Below are 16,866 nucleotides of genomic sequence, written 5' to 3' on the forward strand. Positions count from 1 at the left end.
AGTTTGGCTGGGATATTAAGTATCAAGGTAACACTTAAAACCATTTTGAAAAATCCAGAAAAAAATATCCCTGACTTTAGAACTGTGTATCCCTTTATCATCTCTTCATCACCAAGAAACTTAAAACAAAGCATTTAAATTTTCAACACTATAAGACACTGGCAGAAGCCCAAAGTAAACTGAAAAAAGTGACACACACATCAGTTTTCCATGCATGTTTGCAGCAACAAAGTTAATGGCCAGGGATATCAGATATGTTAAAACAATGATTTTGCTATGGTATTAATTCATTGAAAGTCATAATAAAAGCTTGGACTGTTAAACACACAAAGCAGCATTCCACACCTTATAAGGAAAAACATTTTTCTTTAAAAAAAGAAAACAAAAATGTCGTGTTTGGTGCAGGTTTCATTAAAGTCAAGAATTTCTCTTACAATATACCAGCCTGAATTATCATACATACACTTCATAGCAAAGGATTTAGACCCATTTAGTTACTATAAAACTGTTCTAAATGCACTTTCCACTATGCTATACATGTTGTCATTTTGGCAGGCCTCATGCCAAGGCCTCTACATGTTAACTGAACATTGACCAATACACAGTTGAACCAATTTGGCTCAACCATGTGTTAGTAGTGTTAAGAGAGTTAATATACATCATTTATTTATGAAATGCTTGTAGGATGCTGCATCAATCTCACATATAACATCTGTAATTCCATGTTATGAAGTTACAGTGATTTCATTTCCAAGCTCTATAACTCAACAACAGGACAGAATCATTAACTCAGCAGTTCTCAAACTGTGGGTTGAGACCCCATTTTAAATGGGGTCACCGGAGCGGGCTTAAAATTGCTGAGACGTAGTTGAAGCTGAAGCCTGAGGCAAATCACCCTGGGACAAAGCCAAAGGGCCTTAAACCTTGGGAGATGTGCCTGGATTCTAGGCCCCCTGAAACCCTTGGTCTTTGGTTCCCCTCCCCATCCACTTGGCGCTGTGGGGTTCAGGCTTCAGTCCCTGATGCTGGGGTTGTATATTAATATTTGTTGTCAGAAGGGGCTTGCAGTGCAAAGAAATTTGGGGGAAAAAAGCCCTCCCCATTAACTAATGCAAAATGCTGGCTTCCTGAAGAAAATGGCAAGTCTTGTCTATCACGAGACCTTGAGTTCCAAGTTCCCCCAGATTTGCTCCCCAGGCCAGGCCTGAAGCATCTGCCACCAGGAAGACAGAGAGAGAGAGAGAGAGAGAGAGATGCCTATGGACGGGTGAAGAGATTCCCTGCACATAATACCTGTGGATCAAGCCACCCCAGAAGGGACTCAAGAAGCAGGCAAGGTAGGGTTAAATTCTTGGCCAAGCAGTCGAGGACTGGTTGACACACTGATTCTAGCCACAACTGAACTGACTTACCTGGAAGCCTGCTATACTGTATTACACAGAGACTCTCCCATGCATCTTAGAAGCTTCCGGTAATTACTTGCTGTGGTGGTGAACTGCCTGAGACGTCGAATAATGTCACCAAAGGCCTGAAACCTTACTTCTGGGAGATACGCTCTGGCTATGTTGAGTCCAGCACTACCCCTATAAACTCTATCCTTTGCACTACGGACAGCAATCATTTCCTTCATTCAAAAGGAGGCCCAGCTTGTTAAACACTGTTCTTAGAGGGCAAATTTGGCCTTCATGGGAGGCCTGGAGCAGCCATGGACTCAATCAGTGAGGCATGGAAACACCCATACCTGTCACCTGTGCAGGAACACGCCACAACTGCTATACACTTCGGAAATACCAGATGTGCAGCTGACAGATGGAGCAGGAGAACTGAACTAGTAGTTATTGCTGGTCACCATAAGCCTGACCTATTTTCAGTTGGGTGGAGTTATTCAAACATGAAAAGTACACGTCCTTCAAACTGCAGATGATATACCAGTCCCCTAGACCCAAGGAAGGGATGATGGAGGCCAAGTTCTGCATGATCTCCTTGACCTTCACGAACTTGTGGCATTCCTGTAGTCTAGAATGGGTCTTAGCCCACATTTGGCTTTTGGCATTAAGAAATCCTGGGAAGAAAAGCTCTTGCCTCTGTGCTTCTGAGGATCTCTTCCACAATTCCCAGCAAGAGAAGCAGGCACCCCTCTTCCAGCTGACCTTGCCTACCTGTGAAATTGCTCGCATTTGACATGGACTCATCAACATGTGGGATCCATTCAGTCTATCATGATGGGCTTTTCTCAGAGCTCAGCTGGACTAAATAATGCTCTAGAACCATCGTGTCCAATATGTTCGCAATTTGCCACATCTGGTGGTGAACAAGACGATGTGGTCTGGCAATTCCAGTTCTAGGGCTGCATATAGCTCTTGGAGCCTTTAAAATGCAGCTCCCCCTAGTGCTCCATGAGGATGAGTGCCATCTGCCTGCTCCATGCATGCACCCCACTGTTTGGTGGGAGAAGTCTGTGACAGCAACAGCCCTGGCCTCTTCTGGCCAGCCTCATCAACTGCAGATCTGGTGAGTCACTGGCATTGATTTAGAATGGGGGGCTGTGGGTGTCTGGCTCTGGGGGAGGGAGAGGGCATTTATTTAGAGGGCAGGGGACTGGGGAAGCATGGCTCTGGGGGAGGAGAGGGGCATTTTTTAGAAGGTGGGGCTGTAGCAAATATGGAAGGACAACAGCCACCAGCAAGGCAATCTTTGAATTCTTATTGGACACCACTGCTCTAGAATCTCCTATAAAGACCTCTTTTCCCACCACCCCTTTGGGTTGTGAGAGATCTGATAATCTAATGAGAATAAGCTTCTCAGAAGCAGCTGTGCGTTCTCCAGATATAAGCACATAGTACAATTAAAAAACAGGAATGCAGCACTTTCGATGACACATAAGGTTATTAGGTTTTCATGTCACAGAGATCAATAAGGGCTTATCTTCACTGCGGTGTTAGCTTACTGCCTCTCAAGTTAGTCTAGCTCAAGTTCAAGAGATCACACTGTAAGCAAATATGTACTCCAGCTGCACCAGCAAATGGATTAGCATCCCAAAGTAATTGCATCCTTAACTGCATTAGTAACTCAACCCTCAAGCTTCAACCCATAACCCCAAATGGGCCAGCTAACTTGCATTTTTAAGTACCATTTACATGAGCTAGAGATTGTGTGTGGACAGGAACTGGGTTACACGTAACATGTGGTACAGATAAGCCCTAAGAATTGAAAGCTGCTTTAAGAATACAAAACCTTACATGACACTGTGTGAGACAGACTTTGTGACAGAGATTGAGTGTGTGTGGCAGTGTATGTGTGACAGTGACTGTGTATGTGGCACAGACTGGGTATGTGTGACATTGACACAGCGTGTGTGCTGGCTACTGATGGGCAAGTTTCTGAGATAAGCCACCTCTGTCTGTTTAAAGAGGGGGGGGGGGGGAAATCAGTCCTGCACCATTGTCTCCCTCGCCTCCCCTAATCCACACTTCTGAATAAATCACTTACCATTCCTGCTTCACACTGGAGCAGCTCCTTGTCTCCCCCCATTGGTCCAATACCTGCTCTACAGAGATGGGGTGCAGGGGCAGGGGAACACCCTGACTTCAGCACCATCCTCTCCCCTCCATCCTCTTCCCCTCTGCAAGCTACTAGGCAAATCCTAGGAGCAGCTCTGCTGCAGACTGAACAAGATTGTGGGGTTGGGAGGGACAAGCCCAACGCATGCTGCTGGCTGTAAGTATCCCTGCTCTGCTAATCAGCTGGGCAGGCTGAAGAGAAATCTCAGCAGGCCTGATCTGGCTCCCAAGCCTTATTTTGCCCACCTTGCTCTAGCCCCACCACTTCCGGGGCCCAGAGCCCCTCATCGAACACACACGGCAAACATAATTGTTATATAAAGACTAGTTTGTTACAAATTTAAGAATTCACACTAGTTTAATGTTACATCAGTTCTACAAGCCTTTTTTCTCAAAGTGATTACGTGATATTTATGTTGTCATCATAAAATCCCAGTGTAATTTTTCAATTTGAAATACTCGCTGTACCTACACAGAGGAAAACCAAGCCACATATAGAACACAAACACTCAACAATGGAGGACTGCTCTGAGAGTTACACATGCAACAGGTTTAAACAGCAAGTTAAAACTTTTTAAAAGGTGGAACACATTCTGCAACTGCAAAAAAAAATGTGCAAGATACTCATTTGCATTGAAAAAAACTGGTAACTGCATCTGGAGTGTCATTTGCTCATGAAAGTGATCGCATTGTGGAGTCATCAGATTTTTTTATTTATCATTTTACTGGTGTAACCCTTTGTTCTATGTTTAGAACTTTAGCCTTCTGAATATCACGAATAATTAAATTTTCACATATTCAACAAAAAATCCTCAAAGAAAAACATATTAAAAAGAATACAATTCACAGGGAGAATTAAATTTAAATGTGTGCACAGGGGCATCTTTTAAAGACTGCAAGCACTTAGGAAATTCTAAATGTATGAAACAGAATATGATGAAGATAGAATAAGGAACACAGCCTAATTTGTGCAATGTTAACATCAAAATTCCTAAAAAAATTATGACATTATGCAAATTAAGTACCCCTTCTTACTTCCTTTTACTTTAATTATTATGAGTTTTGCAATTGAGATAAAGGGGAGCAGAATTTACACAGATTTATTTTTTTTAAAAAACCATCACTGAAACGTGGACAACAGAAAGAGAGAGAGAGAGAGAGAGAGGAAAAAAAAACCCCACATTTTCACTGTAGACAAGCTTTCTACCCTAGAGCATAGCCCTCAAAGAGTTACATTTGAAGCTATTTTCCCACAAGTAAAAGGAGAAATCAACCCAGTGATTTAGGTGGGATTCTGAAGAATTAGTGAGAGAAAGATATTTTAATATTTCCTACAACAAAGTCAAAACTCTCTCTTATAGGCTGTAAAAGTTGCATACAATTCAAAACCCAAAACATACTACTAAAACAGTCATGCAAACTCCCCCACACCCAATACAACATAACTAGTCAGATTCCAGTAGCTTTTAAACAATTGACTCCAGCCTTGACATCCAATTCATTGTTACAAGACCATTGATAAGACACTTCAGTATGCCATCCACAGTTACTCTGCTTTTACCACATGCATCTGCTGAATTTAGGGCCTTGCAATGTGTCTGAATAGCTAGAGCTATTCCTTCCAATGCGAATAACCTCACAGCTGTCAAAACTTAGGTTTTCCATCATACTGCTCATTCATTCACCTAAGTCTTACAATCCTCAACACTGCTACATCCCAGCATCCCCTCAGCCTTCTTATATATCACCAACATTCCTCAAATGCACATTAGAAGTCCTGACAACAGTCTGCAGTTCAGAAAATTGACCATATACTCCAGTCTCTAACCCACGTTTCTTCTTGTTTTCGGTCTATAAACCAATTTCTGATTTATGTCAATGCTTTGCCACTCACATCCAAAAACCTGTTGCCTCCTAAATAAACTGACAATTTGTCAATCCAAATAAGTTATATTTTGTTCACACATTACACAACTTAATAGGTGACTGAAAATATTTTCTTTTTCAGAAACTGTGGTCATTTATTGCTATCATGCAATGATTTAAGGCCAGGGTAGGCAATAACGGGATGGGACGGGACTCCAAGACATTGGTTAGTGGTCAAGGCCCGCACTTTTCTATGGAGAGGGTGTGAGGTCTGGGCTGGAGGCTGGTGACGAAAAGAGAGCTCAGGGGAGGGGATCTTGGTGCAGGACAGGCAGTTTGCGTAAAGGAGGGGGGTTGTGACCGGGGGCAGAATATTGGATTTCAGGATACAGGAGAGAATTCTGGCCTGGGGGAGGGACACAGGACACTGGGGCTGGGGAAAGAAGGTGCAGAGGGTTAGGATTATAGCTAAAGAGAATTCTTTCAAAACGTGAGCTATTGTTTCAAAAATAAAACAAGGGTTCACAGTAATATAGGCCCATCATGAACTCAGTGGCAACCTTAGGAGATTTCACAACAATGTACAATTCAAGGGAGACCACTGCTAGATTATATAACGTATTAGAAATCCCAACTTTAATTACACACACAGTACAACTGTCTTTTTCTTGCATTTGTTAATTTATTGAAACACAACTAATCCAACATGAAATGCTCCAAAAGACCTTGCTGTACCTCCACATAAACTCGGCTTAAAATTATGTTGTTTTATTTGCCTTATGTTAAAGTACGTTTTGTAGTGTTAACAGCAACCTACTGTTTTGAAGCCAAAATTATTCCATGCAGCAAATCAACTCTAACTAGGAAAGAATTTTTCTTTCAATAAGCACTCATTTCTCCCCTCTTGTAAAGACACCAACATCTCAAAGGTAAGTTAGTTTAGAAAAGTATGAATCAATCTGTAATAATCGTAATTATCAGTGCTACTGAAATCAGGAAAAAGATGACCCTATGCGAAGAAAAGTCCTGCAACGAAAAGGCTTTTTCTTCAGGATAGGAAAAAAAAATTTCACAATTTTCAAAAATATATTAAATGGACACTTAACGCCTGCTTTAATGTTACTTTACACCTGTACTTTTATGGCTTTAATTTAAAATACAAAAATGAAACTGATCTGAACTACACTCTTCATATGACGTACACAACTAATTTATGGATGATTCACTTCAGCTATACTCATCTGCCAGGGTCATTAAGCAGAAGTGCTAGGTAGAGGCGGAACCTCTCTAATCCGGCACACTCTCATCTGGCAAAATCCATAATTCGTCATGATTTTAGTTAGCCGAATGACCACTTATGGGTGTGATAAGTTTCCTGTGGTCCCACAAAGTTTGTTTACAGCCACCTGTCCTGGTTCTCAGTGTCCTGTGCTGTTATTTAGCTCTAATTTACCCCTAAATGTCTTCTAAGAGCCCAAAATGCACTGGAAGTATTGGTAATGCTTATAGACAATACTGACCTCCTGTGGGCTGGCAAGTACACTAGTTTGGCACCAGTCAGGCCCCAAGGATGCTAGACTAGAGAGGTTCAACCTGTATTTTTATGAAAGCTCTTCCCATGTAAACACTGCATGGGATGCCTTAGGTCAGGAATTCCCAAAATGGACATGTGTGGGGCTCTACATCAAATCTTCTGGCTTTGGAAGGACATGGTGCCAAAGGTCAGACTGCACTGGAGCACACTGCAAGCTCAAACCATGAGGCTCGACAGACCTGTTTTTAAATGTAGATTAATCATGGTTTAGATCAGTGGGGATGGGACAAAGAGAAATGCTGAAGAACGAGGAGGAAAAGCTAGGGTCTTTGGGAAAGCAGAGGGAGAGAAATCCCAGAATTATGGTGAATAAAATACAAGGACAAACAAAAAACAGTCAGGAAATATATTTATCCACTTTCATTTAACTGCCTGAATACAAACGTAGGTACTGTATCATAACCACGAAACTAGACTAAAATCCAACTTTGCTTCAGCTGAAACATGCCAGGATTAAACACTTTTAGCAGCTTTTCTTAACTGCAATTAACATTTCAGAAATAGGATAGTTTAGTGTAGACCTGGGTTACAACACTGATGTGGCAACTCTTCAGCCTGATGATCCTTCCATTTATCTCATCGTGAATCCTTGATTACTAGCAGGACAGCAATTTTTTTTTTAAGTTTCCTGAAACACATCATAAGCCTACAACAAAGCACAATTCTAACTGGAAAATTATTTTGTAGACAGGAGAGTGCATGAATTAGGCACGACTGTATGAATGGCTATATCCCGTTAAAGGTCAGTGAGAAAAGTCTCCCATTACAACAACAATGGAAGTTGTATGTGGCCCTAAATGCTGATTTTCAGCTGTGTGTGGGGTATCTGTACAGTCCATGTGATAGCAACATGGGAAAAGGCCAGCAAAGGAAAACATGACTAAGGGAAGACAGACATAACCATGTTCAATCTTCCAGGGTTCAATTTAATGCACCTGGTAGGGAGGTGCTAAACGAAACCCTGAGGGCACCCTCCGCCCCTTACTCCTTGCGACAGTGGTCAATGGAAGTCAATGAAAGTGTTTCTCCCACTGACCTCCCACAATGGGACCATGCCAGAAATTCAGTTTAAGGTAGGTTGACTCCAGCTACACAAGTCTCATAGTTGGAGTCGCATATCTTAGGTCAAATTTCTTCTCTAGTGTATACCAGCCCTAAAGGAGCTAAACATATCCTTTTGAATTACAACATATATGTTCATTTCTATTCTCCACATATTGACCCATACCAAATATGCCCACTAGAGTATACCAGTGTTGCCTGCCCAGATTTTCAGCTCTGTTCAGAATCATAGAATACTAGAACTGGAATGGACTTCAAGAGGTCATGGATTCCAGTTTCCTGCAAACACAGCAGCACCAAGTGCCCTCTATAGCACACTGATTCTGTGGCTATGTCTACACTAGCCCCCGCTTTTTGAAAGGGGGATGCTAATGAGACACTTCAGAATATGCTAATGAGGTGCTGCAATGAATATGCTGCGCCTCTTTAGCATAATGGCAGCCATGGCTCTTCGAAAAGTACCACTTTCCATCACACACAGCTTGGCTACACGGGGTCCTTCTCAAAAGGACCCCACACACTTCAAAATCCCCTTATTCCTGTAACCAAATTGGAATAAGGGGATTTCAATGTGTGCAGGATCCCTCTGAAAAGGACCCTGTGTAGACAAGTGGGGCGCGATCAAAAGCGGCTCTTTCAAAGTGCTGAAACTGCCAGTATACTAATGAGGTGCTGCATCTTCATTGCAGCACCTAGTTAGCATCCCCCTTTTGAAAAGGGGGCACTAGCGTAGACATAACCTATGTGAATTACAAGGCAAAATTGTTGCAGTTCTTCACACCAATCCATGAGCTGTTCTCAAAACCTTCCTCTGGAGACATTAAAAAAGTTAGAATTATTACTAGCATATAATTAATATGCCATCCAACTCTACATCCTCTCCTTACCAAAAACTACCCCAGTTTATGAAAAAACTACAAGAGAATCATATAATGTCCTGAATTAAACAATTATGTTTTAAAATCAAATATCCATTTTATGTGAATATATCAGCTGTTTGCATCCTACAATTTGCTTCTGCGGTAGTACTCAATGAAGAACATAGCTGAAAACACGTCCAAGCAGACATGTTTACAGGCACCAAACACTGAACCTCACTTTTGACATCTGGTTATTGAAGACCCCACAGAAAGGCAAGTATAATACTTTAATTCAAACTCTGCCAACAGCCCCTCCCTCTTTTTATCTACCTTATCTTTGTCCTCGACCACATCTGCCAGCACATCATCTGGGTCCAGAATCCCGCCATCTGTATACTCGAGGTGGTGAATGTTCACCCAATAAGCAGGATCCTGTGAAAACAACAGAAAAACGAGTTTTTGTTAAACCAAAAATTTCAGCTTTTTAGTTCTATCAAGCCAATAAGAATTTTTGTATTTTATTTTTACTTCTCTCCTTTAGAAAACATATTTACAAAATATTCCATTTTACACAGATTATTTCTGGTTCAAGAGTTCAAAGAAACATCTATGATACAAGTACCATGAATTTTTATGTGAGATGGAATTTTACCAATAGAATGCCATTTGATATCTTCCTAAGATGTATGCTAAATCAATGCAGATATATAATCATTTGTTAAACAAAGAATTAGAACGTAAGTGAAATTGGATGGGTTTTATACATTACAAGAAAAATTCAGAGAAATCATGCTTTATCACTGTAATTTAGAGTGAAAGTATTGTCTGACAACTTGGGGAAAACATTTATATTAGTTTTCCAAAACACACACTCTTACCCTAGGACACCTCACCTGCACCATCTACCAAGAAGGTATAATGGTATTCACTGAGGCAAAAATTCACAAAACGTCTGTGAACAAACAAGCTTACTCAAATAATTAGACCTGGCACAACAGGAAACAAGTTAGTCTTCTGCAGACAGCCCCTTTTTTGCTCCCGTAGTTTCAATAAAATTCTATGCTTCTAATTGAGGCTTTATCAATGCTTCCCCTGAAGTTAATGGCATAATTATCAACTTTAATGAAAGAAGGTTTGGTTTCTGAATGAACTGCTTACTAGAGAACTTCCTAGGTCATTTCTGAGATTAAGCACTGAACCAGAGCTAATCATCAACAACATTGATAAGAAGTGCTTCTTGGAATGCTTCTCTGTAGTAGGGTAAAAAAGTATAACCTGCTTCGTTAAACAGAACTCAGTATAAAGCAAGCATACTGTGCCTTACAACTGAAAACGAATTAACAGAATCACAGGACAGGAAGGTACCTCGAGAGATCATCTAGGCCACTCCCCTGCAAACATGGCAGGACCAAGCACCATCTAGACCAGCGGTGACCACCACAAATCATGAGTGGGCTGCGTAAATGGCCCTCCTTCAAATCAGTGGGATGCAGCTGCTTACAGCCAACTGGGGCTCCACCTGGTGCCCAATACTCTGCCCCGCCACCCCCACCCATCTCTTGCACACCTGGACCCCCATGTTTAATCTGTTCCTCCCAAGACTCTGAGCACCACAAATTGCCTGATTCACATTCCATCACCACTCCTCTTGCTCCGTCTCAGTGCTGGAACAGCAGCGAACAGCTGAGTCACAGCTTTCCAGCTCTGGGAGGGAGGAGGAGAAGCCCAGACATAGCATGATTCAGGCAATTCATGGCATTCTAAAAATGCTGGGAGGGACAGGAAGGAAGGAAGCATGGGGCACCAATGTCCCAGTGTGTGAGAGATGCATGGGCCCAGCTTGAGCCACAGTGGGCTGCATCTAGCATACCCATCACCGATCTGGACCATCCCTGACAGATATTTGTCCAACCAGCCTGTAATAATTTCCAATGGACTGAGATTCCACAACTGCCCTAAGCAATTTTTTCCACTGCTTAACCACCCTGACAGTTAGGAAATTTTACCAAAGTGCCCAGCCTAAACCTCCTTTGCTGCAACCTAAGCCCATTGCTTCTTCTCCTGTTCCCAGAAGTTAAGAACAGTTCTTCCCCTTCTGTCTTGTAACAACTTGAAAACCGACACCATGTCCCGTCTTCTCTTTTCCAAACTAAACAAACTCAGTTCTTTAAATCTTCTCTCATAGGTCATGTTCTCTAGATCACTAATCATTTTTGGGGCTTTTCAAAGGACTCTCTCAAATCTGTCCACACTTCTTTTGTGCCACATGGCACCCAGAACTGGGCAAAATACTCTCAATGAGGCCTAACCCCTTACAACCCCTCCCAGCTTATATCATCTGCAAACTTTAAATGTACTCTCTATTCCATTATCCAAAACACCAATGAAGATACAAAGCAGAACCCAACAGGAATTATGCAATTCCAGCCTTAAATTTAGCCCAGTGAATTCGAATAAAGTAGTTCATAATTAAACTCACAACCTAAAACACTGGGCAATTTAAAATTCATAGGGAAGTTAAAAGCAGAAGCAGCACAAAGAGGTAGACAATCTCTAACAGTGACGTAAGTGCTAAGCGGCAGAATCATAGATAGAAAGGGAAACAGTCCAGCCAGGCTTCCCCTGCACCTTTATGACCTCTTAGATGTTGGTAATATCAGACAGAGATGATCTACATTTAAAATTTTGAAATCTAGTGTAGAAATAGCATACCTGAGTGTAGTAGCAATGCAAACCTAACTCCCAGAGTAGATGCAGATAGGTGGATGGAAAAAAAGCTTCTGGTGTCATGTTTACCATAGCTCAGGGAAGTGGTATCACTACACTGAAGTAAAAGCCTCATCTGTCAATGCAGACTGCATGTGCTCCATAAAGTTATGCCAACATAGCTGTAATGACTCTGTTTTAGTCCCAGTAACACAGGCCTGGCCAGACTCCTTGAGTAGATGCTGGTCACTAGGGCTGTGTCTACACATCCATTCCTCTTGCATGCCTCTTTCAAACTGAGGGAAATTAAAAATGCAAATGAGGTGCAGATTCACATATCTGGTGCCTCATTTGCATATTTTCAAAAGAGCTTCTTTCAAAAGAAGAAAAGCAGTGTAGATACAGCTCTTTTGAAAGTAAACCCTATCTTCGAAACAACCTTTCTTCCCCAAAAACATGGGAAGAAGGGTTCTTTCAAATATGGCGTTTACTTTTGAAAGAGCCACATCTACACTGGATTTTCTTCTTTTAAAAGAAAATATGCAAATGAGGCTCCAGATATGTAAATCTGCACCTCATTTGCATTTTCAGTTTCCCTCATTTCCACACCTCTTTCAAAAGAGGAATGCAAGTGATGACAAGTGTAGCCTAGCTGATTGCTCCAGCTTCCTCCTGTCCTCCTCTTCACAGGGCCCACATGCCCCACCTCACTCTCCTGGTCTTTCATGTTCTTGACCATTCTTCTCTACTCTTTGTTCCTCTTAATTCTTCACCTTCAGCCTTTCCCTCTCCTGCAATCTCCCACAGGATCTCCTTGATACAACCCAAATGTCTACTGGGAAGCCATTTCCTACATTATTTAAAAGTCACATGTGCACAAACACACACAAAACTAACAAAGATAAGTGGGGTGGGGTGGGGGGGAATCACAGTCAATTAACTAAAGGTTTGTTAGCCACCATCATAAGATTCTGCAATGTATCCAGTATTCCCACCTTGGGTCTCCATTATGTCGATTTAGATTTCAAGTTCCTTGAAGCAGAGAGCATCCCCATAGGTTTGTACAACATCTATCACAATTAAAATTTTGTGAGGTGCTACTGTGACACAAGCAACAAAATAACCCCCTGAAAATTAAGGGGGTGGGAGCATCCCACATCATATTTATATACACAGTGATATTTTGTCACAGCTTTCATAAAGCCCTGAACAGTCTGACCACTTCAAGGCACCCTAGAGCAGAAGGGCTAGATACGTAACACAGGTTGGCTGACTATACAGGCACATTACGGACCAGTTTTGATTTGGCCTATTTTTATAGCATGTAACCATGCCAAGAAGTTCTAGTACCTCAAAAATCAGTATGGGCATGAGATGTCAACATATTTATTACATGCTACCACCTCATCTGTGTCAGATTCAAGTCCCAGTTCCTCCAAACAGCAAGCATCTCTGTTCCTCAGTTGCCAAAGCCCACCTGCACACAACATATCATACCAAAATTATCCATCCAGTATGACCACACTGGATCATATTAACATAATTTGAACATGTAGGCCCACTTCAGTCTCAAATTTGCATGCCAGAACATAAAATGGGTACACCTTCATCCAGTGACCAAAAAGGGATTAATAGGTACTAGTCAGTTTCAAAGCAGTTGTAAATTAGAACAGGTCCACACACACACCCCCGCCCACACACCCCCCACCCCCATGCATGCGCAAGAGTTAGCACATAATCCTCTACAGAAACTCAAACGTATACTGGAAAGATAGCAAATTCCACCCTGCCATAGGTAATGTTTAAACAAGTTGTTTTTCCCTAGCAACCTTATCTAACTTTCCTTTAATGACAAGTTGTAAACTGAACTACTTTATGTTGATAAAAAAGAAGTTCACAAGCCAGGAAAAAAAGGTTTCCTTAAGAGTACTTAAAGGCCATTTATCTCCCATGGTATATAGCTAATTAGTAGCTTCTTTACTTCTACATGCTATTTGAATTGAAAATTGAATATTTTGCACAGCTCTCAATGAGAATTTTCATAAGACAGCTGAATGTGTGGACAAAAATTCATTTCATGTTTTTTTTGCCCCCCTGTGCTTGAGCCTGATACCTGTATTTTCACTACAAAACTCAAAAAATTTGCATATGTTTGCAGTTACTCTCCCACCTTCAATTACAGGGTAATATTATACAAGAACTTAGCATGCCCTACCATCAAATGTACCCTATCTGTCCAATGACTCCCACAGGTTGACCGCTGGCTTTATTGAGTTTATGTACGTTTATAAGGTTCAGAGATATTGTAACATTTTTATTTAATTACCTTATTCAGCCACACTAATAATTACATAAAAATATCTTCGTTTGAAACTACGCAACCTAATTATTCATGTTAAATATCAAAATGCGTGAATGACAAAAAATCTACTAAAAATATGCTTTTTTCATTGTACAATGGTGAAATTCTGTCTTTGCAGATCACTATTGAGATCACTCAAAACATTACTCAAAGAGTTTTCAAGAATTCAATGGATTTGAGTTGCTTTCATGATGCTTACCAAATTCTGAGGTTTTTTTTAAGAAAAAGGAAGTCTCTCTATCACAGACAAGCATGGGAAATCAGACAAAACAATTTAATGCAGAAACCTTGTACAAGTTAAGAGTCACATGACCATTAACATCAGAACGGCCATACTGGGTCAAACAAAGGTTCATCTAGCCAAGTCTTCAGACAGCGGCCATGTCAGATGGAATAACAGAACAGGTAATCAAGGGATCCATCTCCCTTCACTCATTCCCAATTTCTAACTAACAGAAGCTAGAGATATAGTTGTTTTTTTTTTGAACCCTGTTAAAAGTCCAGGCTTGCACAAGATCCTCAAGCAGGGTGTTTTAAAGCTTGACCGCACATTGTTGGAAGTACTACTTCTCTTTGTTTCACACCTGCTACCCATTAATTTCACTTGGGCTGTGTCTACACTACCACCTTCCTTTGAAAGAAGGATGGTAACGAGGCTGATTTTGAGGAATAAGGGGACTTCAAAGATGCCCCAGCGCTTCGAAGTACTGCGACAAGATGCGCTCTGGTACTTCGAAGCTTAAAACTTTGGAGTTGCCGGGGCGGGGGTGGGGGGGGGGTTGGAATTTGCTTAATGAAGTGCTGCCTGTGCATGGCAGCACTTCATTAGTAAACTCCGATCAGCCTCATTACCATCCTTCCTTGGAAGGAAGGTGGTAGTGTAGACACAGCCTTGGTGACCCCTAGTTCTTATGCTAAGAGGAGGAGGAAATAACTTCCTCATTTTATTTTTATTTAGTTTATTTTTTCCTCCACACCATTCATGATTTCATAGGCTTCTGCCATATCCCCCCCTTAGTCATCTCTTCTCCAGGCTAAAAGATGCCAGGTTTATTAATAACTCCTTTCACAGCAGCCATTTCACAAATCATTTTTGCTGCCCTATTCTGAACCTTTTCCATGCCAATGCATCTTTTTTGAGATAAGCTGACCACATCTGCACACAGTCCTCAAGAGGGGACATACATGGATTTATATAGAGGCAGTAAGATAGAGAATGAGACGGACTATCCCCTTCTTAATGATTTCCAAAATTCCTTTTGGTTTTTTGACTGCTGGTGCACATTGAATGGATGTTTTCAGAGAACTATTACAAGGACTCTAAGATCTCACTCTAGAATGCCAACAGCTAATTTAGACTTACTTTGTGTCTAGTTGGGATTATGTTTCCAATATGCATTACTTCGCATTTAACAATACTGAATTTCATCTGAAACTCTGTTGGCCAGTTACCTAATTTTGTGAGATCCTCTTGAAGCTCTGCTTTGGAATTAGTTATCTTGAGCAGTTTTGTATCAGCTACAACTTTTGCCACTTCACTGCTTACCCCTTTTTCTCCAGCCCATTTTGACTATGTTGAATAGGATTTGTCCCAGTACACACCAGACCTCTGGGGAACGCACCACTCAAAACTTCACTCCATTCTGAAAACTGACCATTTACTCCTGTTCTGTTTTTAAACCAGTTACCAACCCACAAAAGGGCCTTCCCTCTCATCTGAGGCAGCTTAATTTGCTTAAAAGCCTTTGATGAGGGATCTTACCAAAGGCTTTCCAAAAAATCTAAGTATTCTATATCCATTGAGTCCCCCTTATCCAGATGCATGTTGACCCCTCTCCCCCTCCAGAATTCTGATTGGTGGGGAAGAGTCAGCATGTTTTTGGTAAAGGGAGATTATGCATTACCAAACTATATTTATCTCTGTCTCTGAATTCTGTTTTTACTGTAGTTTCAATCAGTTTGCCAGGTACTAACGACTTGGCAAACATTAATATAGCCAGGCATAGGGTTAACTGCAGAAGAACTTTGTATGTGACAGTTCAGAGGTTAGGGGTATTTTGACAACACGCTCCCCCATATCTGATTGGGCCAAGGACATGCCTTAGGAAAAACCAGTACTGCAGATAAGCAGTGGTGCTACTGTAGCAGAACATATGTAGATCGGGATAAAAGGAAGGGAACGAAACACGTTGTGATCTAGTGCAACTAGCTGTAACAAACAAATGTAAACAAAATAAGGAACAGAACAAGTACTGATCGATCAATAACTAACAAACAAACAAATACCTTAAATGGTAATGACTGACCTGGTGGAACTGCATAGCAAAGGAAAAACATATAAGGCAGCACAGAAAGTATGGCAATTTGGACTTCCCTGATGGGCCACGGTGCCAGTGCCTCGGAAGGCTAGAGAACACACACTTGTCTGAAGCTGACCCAGGTCCCCAGCTGCTGAAGAAACATAAGAGCCGCTTTCCTGTCATGCTCTTAAGTTAGGGGTTTTGTTAAAACTTGTCAGGGAATAAACTGCTCACGTTTTACAGATACCTGTGCAGCGTGTTTTGTACTCAGAGACCAGTGTCAAACCTAAATTACTCTTGCCTGCAACACCAAGAGTATCTATAGATCCCTTTTTAAAAATTGGTGTCATGTTAGCTATCGTTCAGTCATTTGATACACAACCTGATTTAAAGGATAGATTACAAATCCCCAGTTAGTAGTTTTGCAATTTCACATCGGAGTTCTTCCAAAACCCTTGGGTGAATGCCATCTAGTCAAGATGGCGTTACTATTTCAAGTAGAACAGTTCCTTGGATTTGTCACCTAAAAAGAATGGCTCAAATTTGGAAATCTCCC

General features: G+C 41.3%; 1 protein-coding gene across 4 annotated transcripts in view; it reads right to left on the reverse strand.

Moving 5' to 3' along the window:
* Positions 1-16,866, reverse strand: part of PARD3B (par-3 family cell polarity regulator beta) — a 614,980-nt gene that overhangs the window by 572,281 nt on the left and 25,833 nt on the right. For all 4 annotated transcript variants that reach the window (XR_012646411.1, XM_075001347.1, XM_075001346.1 and 1 more), the window contains exon 2: positions 9,273-9,374. Coding sequence is in view for 3 of the 4 variants with exons in the window: in XM_075001347.1 (XP_074857448.1) it covers positions 9,273-9,374 (102 nt within the window). In the remaining variant the exon portion in view is untranslated. The remainder of the gene's footprint in view (positions 1-9,272; positions 9,375-16,866) is intronic.

This window comes from Carettochelys insculpta, chromosome 8 (genome assembly GCF_033958435.1).
Source record: "Carettochelys insculpta isolate YL-2023 chromosome 8, ASM3395843v1, whole genome shotgun sequence".
NCBI classification, from domain to species: domain Eukaryota; kingdom Metazoa; phylum Chordata; order Testudines; family Carettochelyidae; genus Carettochelys; species Carettochelys insculpta.